At 44.3% G+C, this 17,074-nt stretch overlaps 1 protein-coding gene across 1 annotated transcript in view; it reads left to right on the forward strand.

The window, feature by feature from the left end:
* The window catches only part of Thap4 (THAP domain containing 4), a 46,732-nt gene extending 35,586 nt beyond the window's left edge, over window positions 1–11,146 (forward strand). Inside the window, exons 5-6 of the mRNA XM_028755365.1 lie at window positions 653–756; window positions 10,847–11,146. Of these exons, the coding sequence (XP_028611198.1) occupies window positions 653–756; window positions 10,847–10,966 (224 nt within the window). The 3' untranslated portion in view covers window positions 10,967–11,146. The remainder of the gene's footprint in view (window positions 1–652; window positions 757–10,846) is intronic.
* The last annotated feature ends 5,928 nt before the right edge of the window (window positions 11,147–17,074 follow it).

The following is a 17,074-nucleotide window of genomic DNA, read 5'->3' on the forward strand; positions in this document are numbered from 1 at the left end:
GGCAGCTGCAGTAGGAGGGCTGGGGTCCAGGCAGCTGCAGTAGGAGGCTGGGGTTCAGACATCTCTACAGAGATGACCCTCCATCAAGCATTTGTCTTTGTGCTCTCCATTACTTAGAAGTGTGAGTGAGGCAGGAGGATTTCTTAACTATGAACTCCAAACCAGCCTAAGCAACATAATGAGATCCCTTCCCAAAAATAGATATGGGTGTTGGGGAGATAACTTCATAGGCAAAGTGCTTACTATGTATGCATGAGGACCTGAGTCTGGATCCCTGTCATATATCCATAGAACAACAGAGTATAGACACAGACCAATCTCTAGGGCTTTCTGGCTGGGCAACCAGCTTGGCAAAGAGGTGAGCTCCAAGTTCAGTCAGAGATTGAATGTGTCTCAAAGAAAAGTAAGATAGAAAGCAGAGGAAAACACTCAAAGTCAGCCTCTGACCACACATGAGTGTATGCAGAGTGAGCAAGCAGAAGAGCTCTGAGTCACTTTCTTGATATCTGCAAGGATGGCTCGTCTCCCTTCATGTGAGAAGGGAGAGACACTGTACCCTGGATAGTCACAAAGGTAGGTTTCCCTTGACTGTCTCACAGGCATCTGAAGGTGGGCGTGGCTTGGGATCACACTAACTGCCCCTCCCTTGCAGGAATTGTGGAAGTGGAGGAAGGTGAAGTGAACGGGCAGGAGCTGAGTGTTTCATCCCATTCCATCTCCAGGATCTCCTTTGCCAAGGAGCCCCATGTGGAGCAGGTGAGCCCAGCCTCCTCCCAGATGTTCCCAGACTGTTTGCCCTTGGCAGTGGTACCCCACCGTTCTCTAGACTTAGCGCTGCTTCCTGCTCCTCTGGTCCTCATCGCACACTCTCCCCACTGTTAATACCTGCCCCCTGTACCCTGTAGACTTATTGTCATTGCATCACAAATAGCCCTTTATGTTTGTGCTTTATGCTTTTGTAAATATGCCCATATTTATTAGACAGATTTCTCCTAAGTTACTGAGCCGGAGGGTAAGTGCACTTCGAGCGTGATCCTGGTAAACGCCTAGCATTGCCTGAGCCCCTGCTTCCTGCCCCAATCCCATTGTTGTTTTCAGTCTGACATTTTCTATGCTATTGGCCATTTTGTTTATTACCTTGTATGTTAATATGTTCTGTTTATGCTGGGTTTTCTGTAGGTTGAGATTCTGTTATTGACTTAGAGGAGGTTTTTTATATGCTATAGCTGTTACCTGCGGACTGTTCCCTGTGTGACTACTGTGGCCCAAGGCAACGCCTTCATTTATAATGCTGTCTGCCCCAGATGTTTCCATTATCACATCTGAACTCAGGTTCCTACTTCAGAATTTGCTTTCTACTCCAAAATAATAATAATAATAATAATAATAATATCTCAATTTCTTGTGCTATTGTAGCTTTGCTTTTCTCTATTAGACCTTTAGTCTGTCATCTTTTCCTTTCTCTGTGATTCAGGATGTTCTCTAACATTTGCCTGCTGAGTGACTTGTGGTCCTTATGTGGTTTATAAGGTGCTGTGTGTCTCTTAGATCATGGTCGTATGAACATCGGCTCTGGTTCTTTCCAACTGCTTATTCACTTTTTTACAAGCAACACATCATTTAAGGACATATGCCTTTATATTCCATTGTAGTATCTCTGTCCTAATTTTTAATATTTAGTCTCTGCAGGAAGTTCTACTTACTCTTTTCTCCATCTTTCTCCCCTATGCTTAAGTTTTTTTCTAGCCGGGCAGTGGTGGCACATACCATTAATCCCAGCACTTGGGAGGCAGAGGCAGGCGGATTTCTGAGTTCGAGGCCAGGCTGGTCTACAGAGTGAGTTCCAGGACAGCCCAGGCTATACAGAGAAACCCTGTCTCCAAAAAAAAAAAAAAAAAAAAAGTTTTTTTCTGAATGAACTTTTTTGTTTACTTGTTTTTTTGTGAGTTTTTTTAGACAACCATGGCTGTCCTAGAACTTGCTATGCAGACCAACCTGCCCTTGAACCCTGATCCTCCAGCCTCTCCCCTTGAGCCCGGTGATCAGTGTGTATCAGCACACCCAGTGTGATACTTTTCAGTCGAATCTATGAATTCTCAGTGGACTCAGTTGTGTACAGCTTTGTTCAGTGCTGCTGAGGATACATGAGACCTCAGACTCAGTTCCTGCACAGGCGCGGTGCGGGGCTCTGCTGTGTAGCACTGCTTAGGATGCTTGCAGGCCTGGGGTCAGTCTGCAGCACCACAGCACATGAAGACTGCATTCAATACACAGCTTAGGCTGAGGGAGATGATACAGCCGCATGGATCAGCACAGCTGTCTACCATGGTGACTACAGCTCTCATGTATGTCACACACACTATGTAAGTCTTTGTTGTTAGGACAACTTATGTGCTTTATTTATAGTTTTTGGCTGTGTACATAGAATTTTTCTCTACTTCCTCTTTTGATTGATTATTGACAGTTTTAATGAAATTTCTTGGGTTTCCTGTTGTTCATTTGAAACAAGGTCTCACTGTGTTTCTCAGGTTGGTCTAACATCTCTGAACTTACGTGATCCTTTCTTCCTTGCTGAGACTATGATTTTTACCTTCATGGCCAGCTAGACTTGGGACTTCAGTATTGCTTATGGTGGACTAGAATGATTCTGTATTTTCTGACAGCTAGGGTCTTTGGCATGAAACTGGATTCCATCAGTTTTGTAGCTTCTCCTGAGAAGAACCTGTATTGCTCCTCTTTCTGCTAGCACTGCAGGGAAATAGTGTCTCCAACACATGAGCCATGCTTGCTCTTGGGATCTAACTCCTACTTGTCATGATATAGTTAATAATTTTCCTGTGTCATTATTTGCTTTTATGTCAGCATATTTACAGATTGAAGTAAGAGCGTTATAATCTTTTCTGTTGTTTTCTAAAGGATGAAGCTCCTGGGGATTACCTATAGACCTCTGACAAAGTGTCGGGGACTCAGGCTGTGGGAACAGAGGCCCAGGCACCAACAGTATCTTCCTCCATGATCACTCATCTACCCATGCCTTCCACCCGCTCCAGCTACAGATTCATGTTTTCCAAGTGTTGCTTTTATCTGGCTTTTCAGAACATGTCTGCCACTCTGTCACCTGCACTCTAATGCTTCTAATGCTTTGTGTCTCAGTTATCTTTTTTTCTTGATCATATTTGTCAGAGTGTCTATCCACAGAGGTTTTAATTTTGTTGGAGAACAAGCTTTTGGGATTTATTGATTAAGTAGGAATGTCTCTTCTTAGAGGTGCAGGAGGCAGAGATGATGGAATTGGGAGTCTGGGGTGTGTGCTGAAACTGCTTTGTGCTCTGTTACCAACCCACCCCCACTGTCTCAGTATCCTCCAGCGATGACCCACTGAGCCAGAGCTGGAAGCATGGACCGGGGTTTTATCTTTCATCTTGAGCTATCAGACAAAACCACAAACATAAGGAAGCACAGAACTGGAATCCAGGCAGTGATGGCCAGGAGAGGGTCAGGGCCATGTGTCCTACCAGGTCTGTTCAAGAAGGTAAAGGGAAATGACCCTGTTGTTAGAATGTTTTGGGAATCTCCTGGGGCCTCTTTGTAGCCAAATCCAGACTCAGTATTTATAACATTTGCTTAGTTTTTGTGTACATAGCTCTGATCCAGCACCACACTCCTCTAGTTATCCAGAGCTTACTTTGGGGACCACATGGCCTCAGTGGTTAAGAGCACATTCTGCACTCCCTAAGGACTCATTCAGTCCCCAGCACATACATAACAGCTTGTAACTCTGACTCCAGAAGATCTCATCTCAGGCATCCATGGAAACCTACACTCATATGTATACATATCCACATGCAGACACATAATTGTAATGGTTCTTTAAAGTTGACCTTGCACACTGAGAAACAGTATCTAGATTTTACCTTGAGCTGCTCTGGACTTTACAGAGCTTCCTGGTCTGCACTCTGTCCAGCCTGGAGCTGCTGCTGTGGACCGCTCGCCAGTGTCACTCCTAGAGCTCCTGGTAAAATGCCACCTCTGCTGGGGTCCCTTTGTTTTCTGATCTCTGCTTTTTTCTCTCATTGCTTGCTCTTTTGCTGTTTCCTAGGAGACTCTCACAGTTATATTCCAACTGCCATATTGTATTTTTCATTTTGTTATATGAGTTTCACTTCTTCTCCTCTTTTGAACCCTTTCTCAGCATTACTGATTTCATTCTTGGGTATACCAGGGTTTTGTGTGTTTCATTTTTTAAGAACTCCTTAGTTTTTTTTGTTTTTTGTTTTTGTTTGTTTTTTGTTTTTGTTTTTGTTTTGTTTTGTTTTGTTTTCGAGACAGGGTTTCTCTGTGTAGCCCTGGCTGTCCTGGAACTCACTCTGTAGACCAGGCTGGCCTCAAACTCAGAAGTCTGCCTGCTGCTGCCTTCCAAGTGCTGGGATTAAAGGCGTGCACCATCCCTGCTGGGTGAACTCTTTAGTTCTTTACCCCATTTCTTAGTTGACTTATTTGTCTTGATACTTTTGCTATACAGAAGCTTTTTAGCTTCAGGAGATCCCACTAATGCCTATGCTATCAGAGTCCTGTTTGCAAAGTGCTTTCCTGTGCCAGTGATTTAAGGCAAATTCTGGTGGGGGCATTTTGTCAGGTGAGGTCTGACCTCTTCCCAAATGACTCTAGGTTAGGTCAAGTTGACAAAAATCTAACCTTGTCTCTGATTTAGTAGAAATGCTTTGCGTTTCTCTCCATTTAGAATGATGTTAGCTGTGTGTTTGCTATTCTGCCTTTGTATTGTTGAGATATGTCTTTTGTATCCCCACAGGGGGACTTTTATGTCCAGAACTTTTATCATGAAGGGTTGTTGGATTTTTGTTAGGCCTTTACTATATCAAATGAGATGATCTTTCTGGTTTCTGACTTTTAGTCTATTTGTTTGTGGATTTACACATATTGAACTATCCCTACATCTCTGTGATGAAACTAATTTGATCATGGTAGATAATCTTTTTGATGTATTCTTTTTTTTTCTCAAAGGGGAGGGGGTTTATTAAGAGAGGGGGGGAGAGAGAGAGAGAGCAGAGAAGAGAAGTAGAGGAGTAAAGGCCGGCCATGACCACGTGGAGAGAGGGGGAAGGGAAGGGGGGAAGGGAGAGGGGACAGCGAACCTGCAGGCATGGGGTCAAGGGTAATAGAATACACGTTTTCTAAAGTCTGTCCATATGATCCCTGCATTTCCTCTGTGTCAGTTACAGCATCATCTAACTTTATTAACTTGGTGTCTCGTTTTGCTCAACTTGGCTAAAGGTTCTTTGATCTTATTGATCCACACACACACACAACCCCCCAAAAAAAACCCAACCCAGCCCTTCTTTCATTGATCCTTTGCGTTGCTTGTTTCTCTTACATTAATTGCAGCCACGAGTTTATTTTTTCCCTTCTAATCGTTCTGGATATTATTCCAAGCTTGCTCCAATTTTTTGGTATAGGCAGTTAGTGCCATGAACTTTCTTCTTAGAACTGCCTTCATTCTGGTGTGTTGTATTTTCATTTTCTCTTCTTCAATCTAAAAGATGTTTAATTTCCTTCTTGATTTCTGCCTTAACCCTGTCTTCATCCAGTAGTAAGTGTTAGATTTTGGCGTGCAGCTTAGAACAGACAACACCAGACCAAACAGTTCCAAAGGGGAAGGAATTTATTCAGGGCACAGGGCAAAAGTGGGGAGAGAAACGGGAGAGAATGTTGGAGAAAGAGGAGAGAGAGAAGTGGAGGCCAGCAATGACCACGTAGAGAGAGGGGGAAGGCAAGGGGGGAGAGGCTAGGGAACAGAGAGAAGCTAGAGGCAAGAGAGCAAGAGAGAGAGGAGGAGGCAAGCAACCCCTTTTATAGTAGGCAAGCCTACCTGGCTAATGCCAGGTAACTGTGGGGAGGAACATACCTGGGTGTTGCCAGATAACTGTGGAGGTGGAGTTTAGACAGAATACTAATACTTACTTAACAGTAAGTTGTGTAGCTTCCATGAAGTTTTTGTACTTTTTGCAGTTCAGTTGTCGTGATACCGGTTTTAATCCCTGGTAGTCAGATAGGATGCAGAATATTTCAGTTTTTCTATATTTGTTAAAACTTGCTTTGTGTCCAAATATGTGACTAACTTTTGTAAAAACATCCGTGAGCTACTGAGAAGGAAGTGTATTCTTTAGTGTTTGAGGGGAATGTCCTCACAGGCACCTGTAAGGTCTGTTGATTGACTTTTTTAACTCAGTATTTCTTTGTCTTGTTTTTTGTCTGGATGGCCTCTCTGTTGGTGAGTATAGGGTTTCTACATCTGTATCATCATGTGAGGATCAAAATGTGATTTTTAGTGGGAGTAAGATTTTTTTTTATGAACTTGGGTGTTCTTGTGTTTGGTGGATAAACTATTAGAATTGTAATATCCTCTTAGTGGATTTTCCTTTAACAAATATGTAGTGACCTTCCCTATCTTAGTTTTAGTTTGAAATCTATTTTGTCACATACTGAAATGGATATATACCTGCTTGTGTCAGGGTTCCATTTGCTTGGAGTTCCTTTTGCACCCTTTTACCTAAGGATGTCTGTCCTTGATGGTGAGGTACGATTATTGGAAGCATCAAAAAGATAGATCTTGTTCTCTGATGCAGTCTGTTAGCCTGTGTCTTTTTATTGGTTAATTGAGACCATTAATAGAGAGTTACTGGTTCTGGAGAGGTGGCTCAGTGATTAAAAGTGCTTGTCACTTTTGCATGGGAGCTGGGTTTGATTCTCAACACCCATGTGATGGCTCACAACCATCTATAACTTCTGTTCCCAGATGATTCAGGGCCATCTTCTGTCATTCACAGACACTAAGCATGCACATGGAACACAGACATACATGCAGGCAATCTATCATAAATATAAAATAAAAGCCGGGCAGTGATGGCACACGCCTTTAATCCCAGCACTTGGGAGGCAGAGGCAGGCGGATTTCTGAGTTTGAGGCCAGCCTGAAAAAAAAAAAAAAAAAAAAAAATATATATATATATATATATATATATATATATATAAAATAAATAAATCTAAAAGAAAATAAGAGGTTTTGAGCAGTGTTTATTAATTCCTGATATGTTAAAGACTACTTTTGGCTGTTTTAAGATTATCTATTCCTTGTGTCTTATTGAGTGTAGTTAATCTTACTTTTAGAAAGTTTTCCTTTCAGTGTCTTCCGTAAAACTAGTTTGGTGGACAGAAACATCTTTTTTAATGATTTATTTATTTTATGTATATGAGTACACCATTGCTCTCTTCAGACACACCAGAAGAGGCCATCAGACCCCATTGCAGATGGTTGTGAGCCACCATGTGGTTGCTTTGAGTTGAACTCAGGACCTCTAGAAGAGCAGTCAGTGTTCTTAACCACTAGGCCATCTCTCCAGCCCAGACAGAAACATCTTAAATTTGTTTTTATCATAGAATATTTTTCTTCTATTGTGATTGGTGGTTTTTGCTGGCTATAGTATCTGGGCTTGTATCTCTGGTCTTTCAGAGTTTATAGCATATTCATCCAGGCCCTTCTTTCTGTCTTTCAGACTCTCCACTGAAAAGTCAGTGGCCCTGCGTTTATATGTGCTGTGGTCTTTTTTCCTTGCAGTTCCCGTCTCTGTTCTGTGTACTTAATGTTTGATTATGTGTAGTGGGGTTCCTTTTCTGCTCTTGATTATTTGTGTTCTATATGCTTCTTGCACCCTCTTTCTTTGGGAAATTTTCATACAGGGTTTTACTAAACATTTTCTGTGCCTTTGTTCCAGGTTTCTCTTTTCGTCCTTTATACCTATTATTTGTAGGTTTGGTTTTTTCATAGTGTCCCAGATTTTCTGAATGTTCTGTGCCTGGGTTTTTTAGATCTAACATTTTCTTTTACCTTGTCTTCCAGATGTGAAATTCTGTCTTCCACTTGGTTTGATCAGTTGAGGAAGCATGGGGGTTGGGGGGACAGGGGTGGGAGGGGAGATCTGAGCATTTTGTTTGATTTCCTGAGTTCTTAATCAAGGGTTTTATTCTTTAGTGATTCCATTTCTTTATAAATTCTATTTTCATATCTTGAATTGTTTTCATTCATTTAGTCAACTATTTACTTGTGGTTTCTGATCTTCATTAAGACATTTATTCAGATCTTTTTTTTTTTTTTTTTAGGATCATTGACTGTATTCATAGTTGCTATTTGAAGTCCTGTCTTACGCTTCACCTACAGTGCTTTTCTCAGGATAGACTACAGTAGGGTGCTGATTCCTGGAGGGACATGCTGTGTATCTGGTTGTTTGTGTTTGTGTTTAGGGGTGTGACCTGTTCCTGAACATGTGCAGTTAGGACATTTGTAGACATCTATCTCTCACGCCTCTGCTGGATATCTGCTGGGTCTCTGTTGGATTGTGGATCTCTGGATGCGTCGTGGGAACCACTTGGGTTTCAGGGACCAATGTCTGGTGACTAGCTGAAGTTGTACTTGTAGCTTTAGACAGGAAAGCAGCCCCAGATGAACACAGTGAGTGGGAAAGGTGATGGGTGAGTGTCCAGGAAGGTGACTAACCCTGGTGGGCTCTAAGGCTAAGTATTATTCCTTTGGTTGTTAAGACAGGATCTCTCTGTGTAGTCCTGGCTGTCCTAGAACTCACTGTGTAGACCAGGCTGGCCTCAGAGATTTGCCTGCCTATACCTCCTTAAAACTGGGATTAAAAGCCACATACCACCACTGTCTGGCCTGAGGCTGTTTTTGAAGCTACTTCTAAAAATCTTCAGAGCCCCTTTCTATCTTGCCTCAGTTTCCATTCTGTCTCCTCTCCCTTCGTCCATGTTCCTCTTTCTGTCCCCAGGCTTTAGTCTGTGTATTTCCTACTGTCCATGTTCCACTTCAGCTTACGTGCTTAATGTAATGTCTGACAGAATCTGTCTCCTCGGAACTCCAGGCTGGGCAGCCTGCTGGGAGGCAGTCTCTTCATATTTCTCTTGGCATACTTTGTTTTTTGGCTTTTATTCCTAGGTTTTCCCCTCTAACATAAGAAGCTAAGGAGATAAATTGAGACTTTGTTTATGGTCCCTTCACAGAAGAGATCTGAACTAGACTTGCTGCTCTGTGTCTGCTCAGTTTCCCCAACAACTCTTAGAAGTGAGGCTGGGGATCCCAGGGGAAGCCAGGTTATTGTTTAAACTAGACAGGCTCAATCCAAGAAAGCCATTTAACCCTCCTTGGGTCAGCAGGGATTCTAAGTGGTGTGCTTACCCTGCCTCCTTACTCCTTATTTCTTGGGGCCTTCCTGGTACCATTAAATAAGTGGATTTTCTTTCGTGTGTGTGTGTGTGTGTGTGTGTGTGTGTGTGTGTGTGTCTGTCTGTCTGTCTGTCTGTCTGTCTGTCTGTCTGTCTGTCCCAGGCTGACTGTGAACTCATGATACTCCTGCTTCTACCTCCTGTGGTGGATTACAGTTGGCACCACCACATCCAGGTTATTTAGTGCTGGGATCTAACCCAAGGCGTCATGCAAGCAAGCACTCTACCAATTGAACTACATCCTCAAATCCCTAACTAGAATTTTGTTTTGTTTGACTGTTTTTAAATTTATTCAAAAGATAAATAAGGCTGAAGAGATAGCTCAGTGCTTAAGAGCACTGGCCATTCTTCCTGAGTTCAATTCCCAGCAACCACATGGTGGCACACAAACATCTCTAATGGGATCTGATGACCTCTTCTGGTGTGTGTGAAGACAGAACACTCATGTCCATTAAATAAATGAATGAATTAGGTAGGAAGACAGACAGACAGACAGACAGACAGACAGACAGACAGACAGACAGATAGATAGATAGGGTATATACTCTGGGACCATCTCTCCAGCCCCTTAACTAGACTTGTAATAACTGACATTTTTTTCTTTTCTTTTTCTTTTTTTAGTTTTTCCAGACAGAATTTCTCTGTGTAGCCCTGGCTGCCCTGGAACTCACTCTGTAGACCAGGCTGGCCTCAAACTCAGAAATCCGCCTGCCTCTGCCTCCCAAGTGCTGGGGCTAAAGGCGTGCGCCACCACTACCCTGCAATAACTGACATTTTTATCTTTTTCTCAGGAAAAGGGTTGGGAGTCCACATAATGGGTAGGGGAGAAGCAGCCGATGGTCCAGGAACACTGAAGTGATAGGCCCTTAGAGAGTTCTTCAGACATTCATTTATCATATGGTCACACCGTGTCCACAAGCATTCATGACATGAGGACATGACTCAGACTCTACTTACATTCTTGTGGAAAGAGCCATATAATATAATTGACCAGTGCTCCCCAAGTGCTGGCCCAGTGTCCTCCAAAACCACACAGCTGCTATGGTTTAGGGCTATGGTTTAAAGTAGAAGGGTATAGGCAGCAGAATGCCAGCATATGTTAACAGAAACCAAACAATAGGTCACTTCTGGGAAGCTGAGCACATACCAGCCCATGTCCACCTGCTACTTGGAAGAAGTGGCTGAGGAGCCTAGAGCCACAGCCTTGATCCTGGTGTGTCCCATGGTGCCTCACACCCAGTGTCTTAACCTTGGTGGGGTATTCCCTGCTCACAGACCTGTGACCAGTGATTGACACAGGTGGATGCTCCAGTGTTTGTTCAGGTTTGGTTTTTTTTGGTTTTTTGGTTTTTTTGGTTTTTTGGTTTTTTTTTCAGAATAAAACCCAGACTAGATTGGAACCTGGCTGACCTAGAATTTGAGACAGTTCTCTTGTCCTGCCTGCTATGTGCTAGGATTACAGGCGTGTGCTACCACACCCAGCCTTTGTTGAATCCTTTGAAGATATAAACTTAAGTGTTCTGTCTTGTTTTCCACTCAGATCACTCGGAAATTCAGGCTGAATTCTGAAGGCAAACTTGAACAGACGGTCTCTATGGCAACCACTACACAGCCAATGACTCAGCATCTTCACATTACCTACAAGAAGGTGACCCCTTAACCCGAAGCCGATCCCAGAGCCTGGGGAGGAGCCTGGCTCCTGCATCTAGCTCCCCAGTTAAGTAGACATGGTGTGGTCACAGGCTCTGCTGACTCTGAAGTGTTGTCCAGATGTTCTTGTGATGGCATAGAAAACCAAATAAAAGGCCTTTATTTTTATGGCTGAAGATTTTGAATATTATCCCTGTGTAGACTGTACATTTTTTATCTGTTGTTGATAGTCTGTGTTACAATTTTTAAGATATTAAGAAAGGATCACATGCTCCCTCCCTCTCCCCTCCCATCCCCACCTGATTTCTACGAGTTTTGTTTTTGCTTTTTGTGGTACTAGGGATCCAACCCATGCTAGGCAAAGAGTATACGAGTACTATACCCTCCAACACCTACCTCTCTTGTACAGAGGTCCGTCCTTCCTTCCAACCTTCCTTTCTTCCTTCCTTCCTTCCTTCCTTCCTTTCTTTCTTTCTTTCTTTCTTTCTTTCTTTCTTTCTTTCTTTCTTTCTTTCTTTCAACATAGCCCAAGCTTGCTTTGAACTTAAGATCCTCCTGCCTCAGCCTCCCAAGTACTGGCATCAGAGATCTGTTCTACCAGGCCTGGAAAAGCTTTTTTCATAATACACCTCTGTATGAGAAACTTCATGTGGCATACAGAGACAGGGTCAAATACTGAAAAGTAGGGCAAAAATACTCAAACTGCCAGAGGCAAACACCTGGGGACAAAAGACATTACCATAGTACAGTTGTCAGTCCCTTGGACCACCGAGGAAAGACCTGGGCTGGTACCCCAGCAGCCATAGGCCATGTGAGCATGAAGACTGTGTCCAGAGTCAGCTCTGTTTGCCAAGGGGATGCTGAAAGATCCTGTTGTGCTGTGGACGGCCACCACCTCCCCTGCAATCCTAGCTCCCTCCCTTTACCCTGTAGCCTGAAAACTGTACCTAAATTCTGCCTGTACCACTCCCAAAGAGGTTGATTTTGTTCTTTACAACATGTAAGGAGATCACACAGAGATACTCACCCCTCCAACATATTTGGTGAAGCATACAACCTCTTTTTCTTTTTTTTCCCCCCAAGTACTAGAGGTAGAAGGCAGGACTCTGAGCAGTAGTCCCACCAGCCTAGCCTAGCTCTCAGCCTTGCCTTCCATCAGCCTCTACCTGGAAGTCCTGAGTGTGACCATAAGATCAGCAACATGGCTGTCCCGATCTCTGTTCCTTCTGGTTGTCGTACTGGGATCCTCTCAAAAGCTGTCCGAGTTGGCCACCTTAGCCATGTGGCTGGCATGCTCAGGTAATGCTTTCTCCTTAGGTGCTAGCTGTGGTGTAAGGGTGCCCTGATGTGTCCAGAAACACCCAGTAGACAGCACACTTCACTCCACCTATCTCCCATTTGCTTTCCTAGCTGGCAGTCCAACACTTATTTGTGAGTTCCCTGCAATTTCAGTCATGTGCTGTTTTTGGCAAACAGTCCTTACTTGAATTATCCCCTAGAGGCCAAAAGTGACCTGTGAACCTGGCAAGGCTGCCTGCCCCAGACTCAAGTCTACCCAGGTAAGGCTGCCTGCCCCAGACTCAAGTCTACCCAGGTAAGGCTGCCTGCCCCAGACTCAAGTCTACCCAGGTAAGGCTGCCTGCCCCAGACTCAAGTCTACCCAGGTAAGGCTGCTGCCCCAGACTCAAGTCTACCCAGGTTCCCGAGCCCCAGATGTTTCTAGTGGAAATAGAGACCAAAGCCTGGGAAACACAGGTTCCTTGTGCAGGCTGCTCAACTTCTGGGCCTTTCCATGAACAAAAGCCAGGAGGGTTTGTTTTGGAAACAAGGTCTCATGTAGCCTAAGCTGACCTTAAACTCTCTGAATAGCCAAAGATGACTTTGAACTCCTGCTCCTCCTGCCTCCACCTCCCAAGTGCGTATGTCACAGGTGTGTGCCACCAAGCCTGACTTTATGTGGTGCTGAGGACCAACCCCAGAGCTTCATGCACACCTGGAAAGCCCTTCACTGACTGAGCCACATCCCCAGCCCCGGGTCATTTTATATTTATTTCGTCTTATTTTCCCTGAGACAACTTGTGGAGTTATATTGCAGAGTTCATGACCACCTCACGGCAGGTAAATGTTAGCTTCACTGCACTGAAAAGCACCTAAGGACTACTAGTGCAGCACACCCCTGGGTGTGTCTGAGTCTCCAGGCACTTGTAGATCATAGGGGCTCTGACCTAATCAGTGGGTTAATCATTTCATGTGTCCTAATATGGTGGCACTATTAGGAAGTGGTGAAAGGTGACAGGTGGAGCTTAGCTGGAAGAAATAAGTTAGGGAGTGTCCTCCTCTCCTGACTGCATCAGCTTCTCACATATACCTTTAAAAATATAGGTGAAGGACTGGGGAGGGAGCTCAGGCAGTACAGTTCTCAAATTCAGTCTTGAGCATCTATTCAAAAAAATGTATGGCCACATATCCCTGTGTTGAAACTATTCCCCCAAGCAGTACAACTGCCATCTTGAAGCATTCAAACTGTGCCTATTTGCAAAAGAGCATCCCAGCTGGCCTGTTAACTATATATGCCCTCCCCCATTGGAGGGGTGGGGAGGGTCAGGAAACCCTCCCCTGAGTATCAAGCCATTCCCTTCCACCCATTATAGACAGCTGTGCCTTAGTCACACGTGACCTCTGGGAGGGGCAAGAGTAGATAGTCTGGGGGAGACTAGAAGAGTTGAGCTTCATCTGTGTGCTGAGGGAAAGCCCGCATTCATCTCTGCGGGATAAGCTCATTCCGTGTGCAGTCTGCTGCTGGTGCAGGGGAGAACCCACCCTGGAAGCAGCTACTCACCTCTGCACGGTAAGAAAGCCCAGTGAAGTCATTGGCTCGCTGTAATGAGAAGTCTGGAATTTCAATTTCTTTAAAACCACAGAAATATCGTAAGAATGTGTTTTTTGTTTTAAACCCAGATGTGGGATATGTGGCTGCTTCATAAAGCTGCTACAGATACATGATGCAGAGTCCTGAAGGGACTCAGTTCCCTTAGGCTGCAAAGGATTAGGAAAATCAACCCATTGTGCCAGTGGCCTTAAATTAAGTCAGTTCCCCTCAGATTCCTAGAACACAGAAGGCTCTCTTATTGCAGGTTTGGGGGAGTGGGACAGGGTGGGGCTGGGGAAGGAGAAATCAGGACACACTGATAAACTTGCAACTATAATCCAAGGCTCTCTAGAAAGTAGATAGGGGAGGTCTGTGGCTGCCAGAGCAAGCAGAGAAGGCAGCTGAGAGCTACAGGGTCACAGCTTGCTATCTTCCTAGTGTCATCCCAGGGAAGGAGACTACAGAGGCGCCTGCATTTCTCTGGGGGAGAAGGCAGCTAGAGGCCCTGTGAGGAACAGTTCCTAATTCAAGTTTAAGATTATGATTTTTTTAAAAGTTTATATTCTTTAATTCTGTTTCTTCTAAGCTGAAATTTTAAATTAAAATGTTGCTTAATTCCATACGGTATATGCAATATGATTAAAATTTAACTTTTGCTAGCCTAGATACCTTTCCTATTAAAGACAAAGTTTAAATACGTTGTATTAATTTCAGCCCGTGCTAGGACACCAATTTGGTATGTAAGTTCAGAGGGGTTTTGTCCTTTGGAATTGGTGGTTCTCCTAAATTCACCTTTCTCATGTAAATCATGTGAGTGGTTTTGCTGCTGGAATTCTAGAATAGGGCACATCCATTTCCTACAGGCACAACCGCCTCAGGGTCTCCCAGGGCGGCTCTGCCAGCACTCCCTAAGGCAAAGCATCAGTAGTATGTGAAGCCTTTTGTGTCATTTTGGATTTTTCTGGTTTTTTTTTTTTAAGATTTGTTTATTTTATGTATGTGAGTACATTGTCATTCTCCTTGGACACACCAGAAGAGGGCATCAGATCCTACTACAGATGGTTGCGAGCCACCATGTGATTGTTGGGAATTGAACTCAAGACCTCTGGAAGAGCAGCTAGTGCTCTTAACCGCTGAGCCATCTTTCTAGCCCTCTAGTTTGTTTTTGTGGTTGATTTCTAGAAATGGGATTGCTACTCAAAAGAGCAAATGCCTGTCCTGTTTAGGTACTGCCCTTCTTCTGTGGGGGTTTTTGTACCCCATTGCATGGGCAAGGTGCCCACCCCCAAGAACAGTAGAGACTAGTACAAACTTAGATTTGGACCAATGAGAGGTGGGAAATGCTTAATTTGGGTTTATATTTCTCTTGTATTTTGATTTTCTTCTTGACTCAGAGTTCACAAACTCCTTTGAGTTAGGAATATTAATCCTCACCTCGCTTTTAAATTACAATTTTTTATTCTTATGAAATCCATGCAAACACCAAATTTGACGTTTTAATCATCTTAGAGTATGCAACCAACTGTCATGTAGTATAGTCACACTGTGTCACACAGTACAGTCATGGTGTGCGGCTGTCACATCTACTTCCCAAAACTGATCACATGGAAAGCCCACGCCCCCACATCCTGGTCCTCCACCCCACTGGACAATACTGTATTATTACCACTGTGTTGGAGAATGTTAAGCGGTACCTGTGTTCTGTTTTCATGTGAATTTTGTCTTTATTATTCTTAGGTCTAAAATCGTACGTAGGAACATTTTGCTCATTCCTCAGTTACAAAAGAATTCATAGATTTGTTTTTTTCTAGTATTGCCCATGTTTTACACTGGCCTTTGCTCTACCGGCCAGTGGTCTTGGTGCAGGGGACACAGTGCAGATCTCCAGGCATGAATGACACTTTGATCAGACTGCACTTTTGAGGACACTGAAGTCTCAGCCTGGGTTATCTGCATCCTTGGCCTTCCAACGTCTTCTGTCAGTGCTGGTGCTTATGGCCGAATAGGAGCAAGTAGGACTATTCTCTCCCGTTTCTCTTCACTGGGGGCGGGAGTGGTTCCTGGCACATAAGCTGGCTCGCCCACTGTTGAGTTTGTGTACACTCTCCCCCGCCCCTGGTTCATGAATTCTATAATTAACTTGTTCTGATTAAGGTAGAAAACATCCTGTTTTAAAAGGAATACATGGAGTTTATTGATCTCCCCCCCCCCCCCAGGGTGCTGTCCTGTCCGAGGGTCCCCTGCCAGCCTTCCTTCTGTTCTGCCCTCCCTGTGTTCTTACGGTGTTGTTAAAGCCTCCTTTATGTGGACTTTCACAGTTCTTGTTCCATGTATGTCTGCAACTTGTATTTGTTGGAGTGTGTCACATCCCAGTTGTGCTCTAACCGTGCAGACCTATCTCTGCACCACTTTAAGCCCCACGCTTTTCTGGGTTCTTAGCGTTGAGCATTTATTTTCTTGCGTTGGAAATAAACCAAAGGATTTGATCCAAGGACAGAAGGCTGCAGAGGCAAGACCACCCACACAGCCACATTGCCTTTCCCTTCCCTGCTTCTTTCCCCACACCCTTCCACCTGCTGTCCACCAGGCAGCAAATGCCAGGACCACACTGGGTGATGATCACACACAAAGGGTTCCACCCTAAGGCAGAGTTCACACAGCCACCCAGAGGCTTCTAGGGGCTGGGAGCATGGGGTAAGTGGTCAGACCTTACAGGAAGGAAGGAGCCAGGAAGGTAGCGGGGCCTAGAGATGGGTGGTAGGCAACCATGAAGTAAAGATAGGCTGTGAGGGCATCAGGACCTCGAACACTGAAACCTCAAGGACCCATGGAATTCGTGACTCATCAGAAAGCCAGCCGGCTAGAAGACTCTCAGATCTCAGTCCTGACATTGTAAGTATAGCAAGGAACAACAAAGGCTCGCTCAGAGGCCTTATGAGAGAGAAGCCTTAGTCCAAGCACCGTCCTGAAGCCTGAGCAGGAGTCAGTAAGCCTTGGGGAATAGTCCTGCATTAGGAAACAGTGGGTCCTGCCTGAGGTTCCCCTACAGTGAAGTCAGCCAGGAGGTGGACATATATTCTGGGCCTACAGCAAAAGGCTGACTCTGTAGGGTAATGAGGCATTCTGGTTAGAGCAGGTAGCAGCGAGCTACAAGACCACCTCTTCATTTACTCACCAGGCCTTCAGCATTTACTCGCCAGGCCTTCAGCATTTAGAGTCTCTTTTCCATTATGTCGCTAACTAAACTCG

This window comes from Grammomys surdaster, unplaced genomic scaffold (genome assembly GCF_004785775.1).
Source record: "Grammomys surdaster isolate TR1022 unplaced genomic scaffold, NIH_TR_1.0 126059, whole genome shotgun sequence".
In the NCBI taxonomy this organism is placed as follows: Eukaryota; Metazoa; Chordata; class Mammalia; order Rodentia; family Muridae; genus Grammomys; species Grammomys surdaster.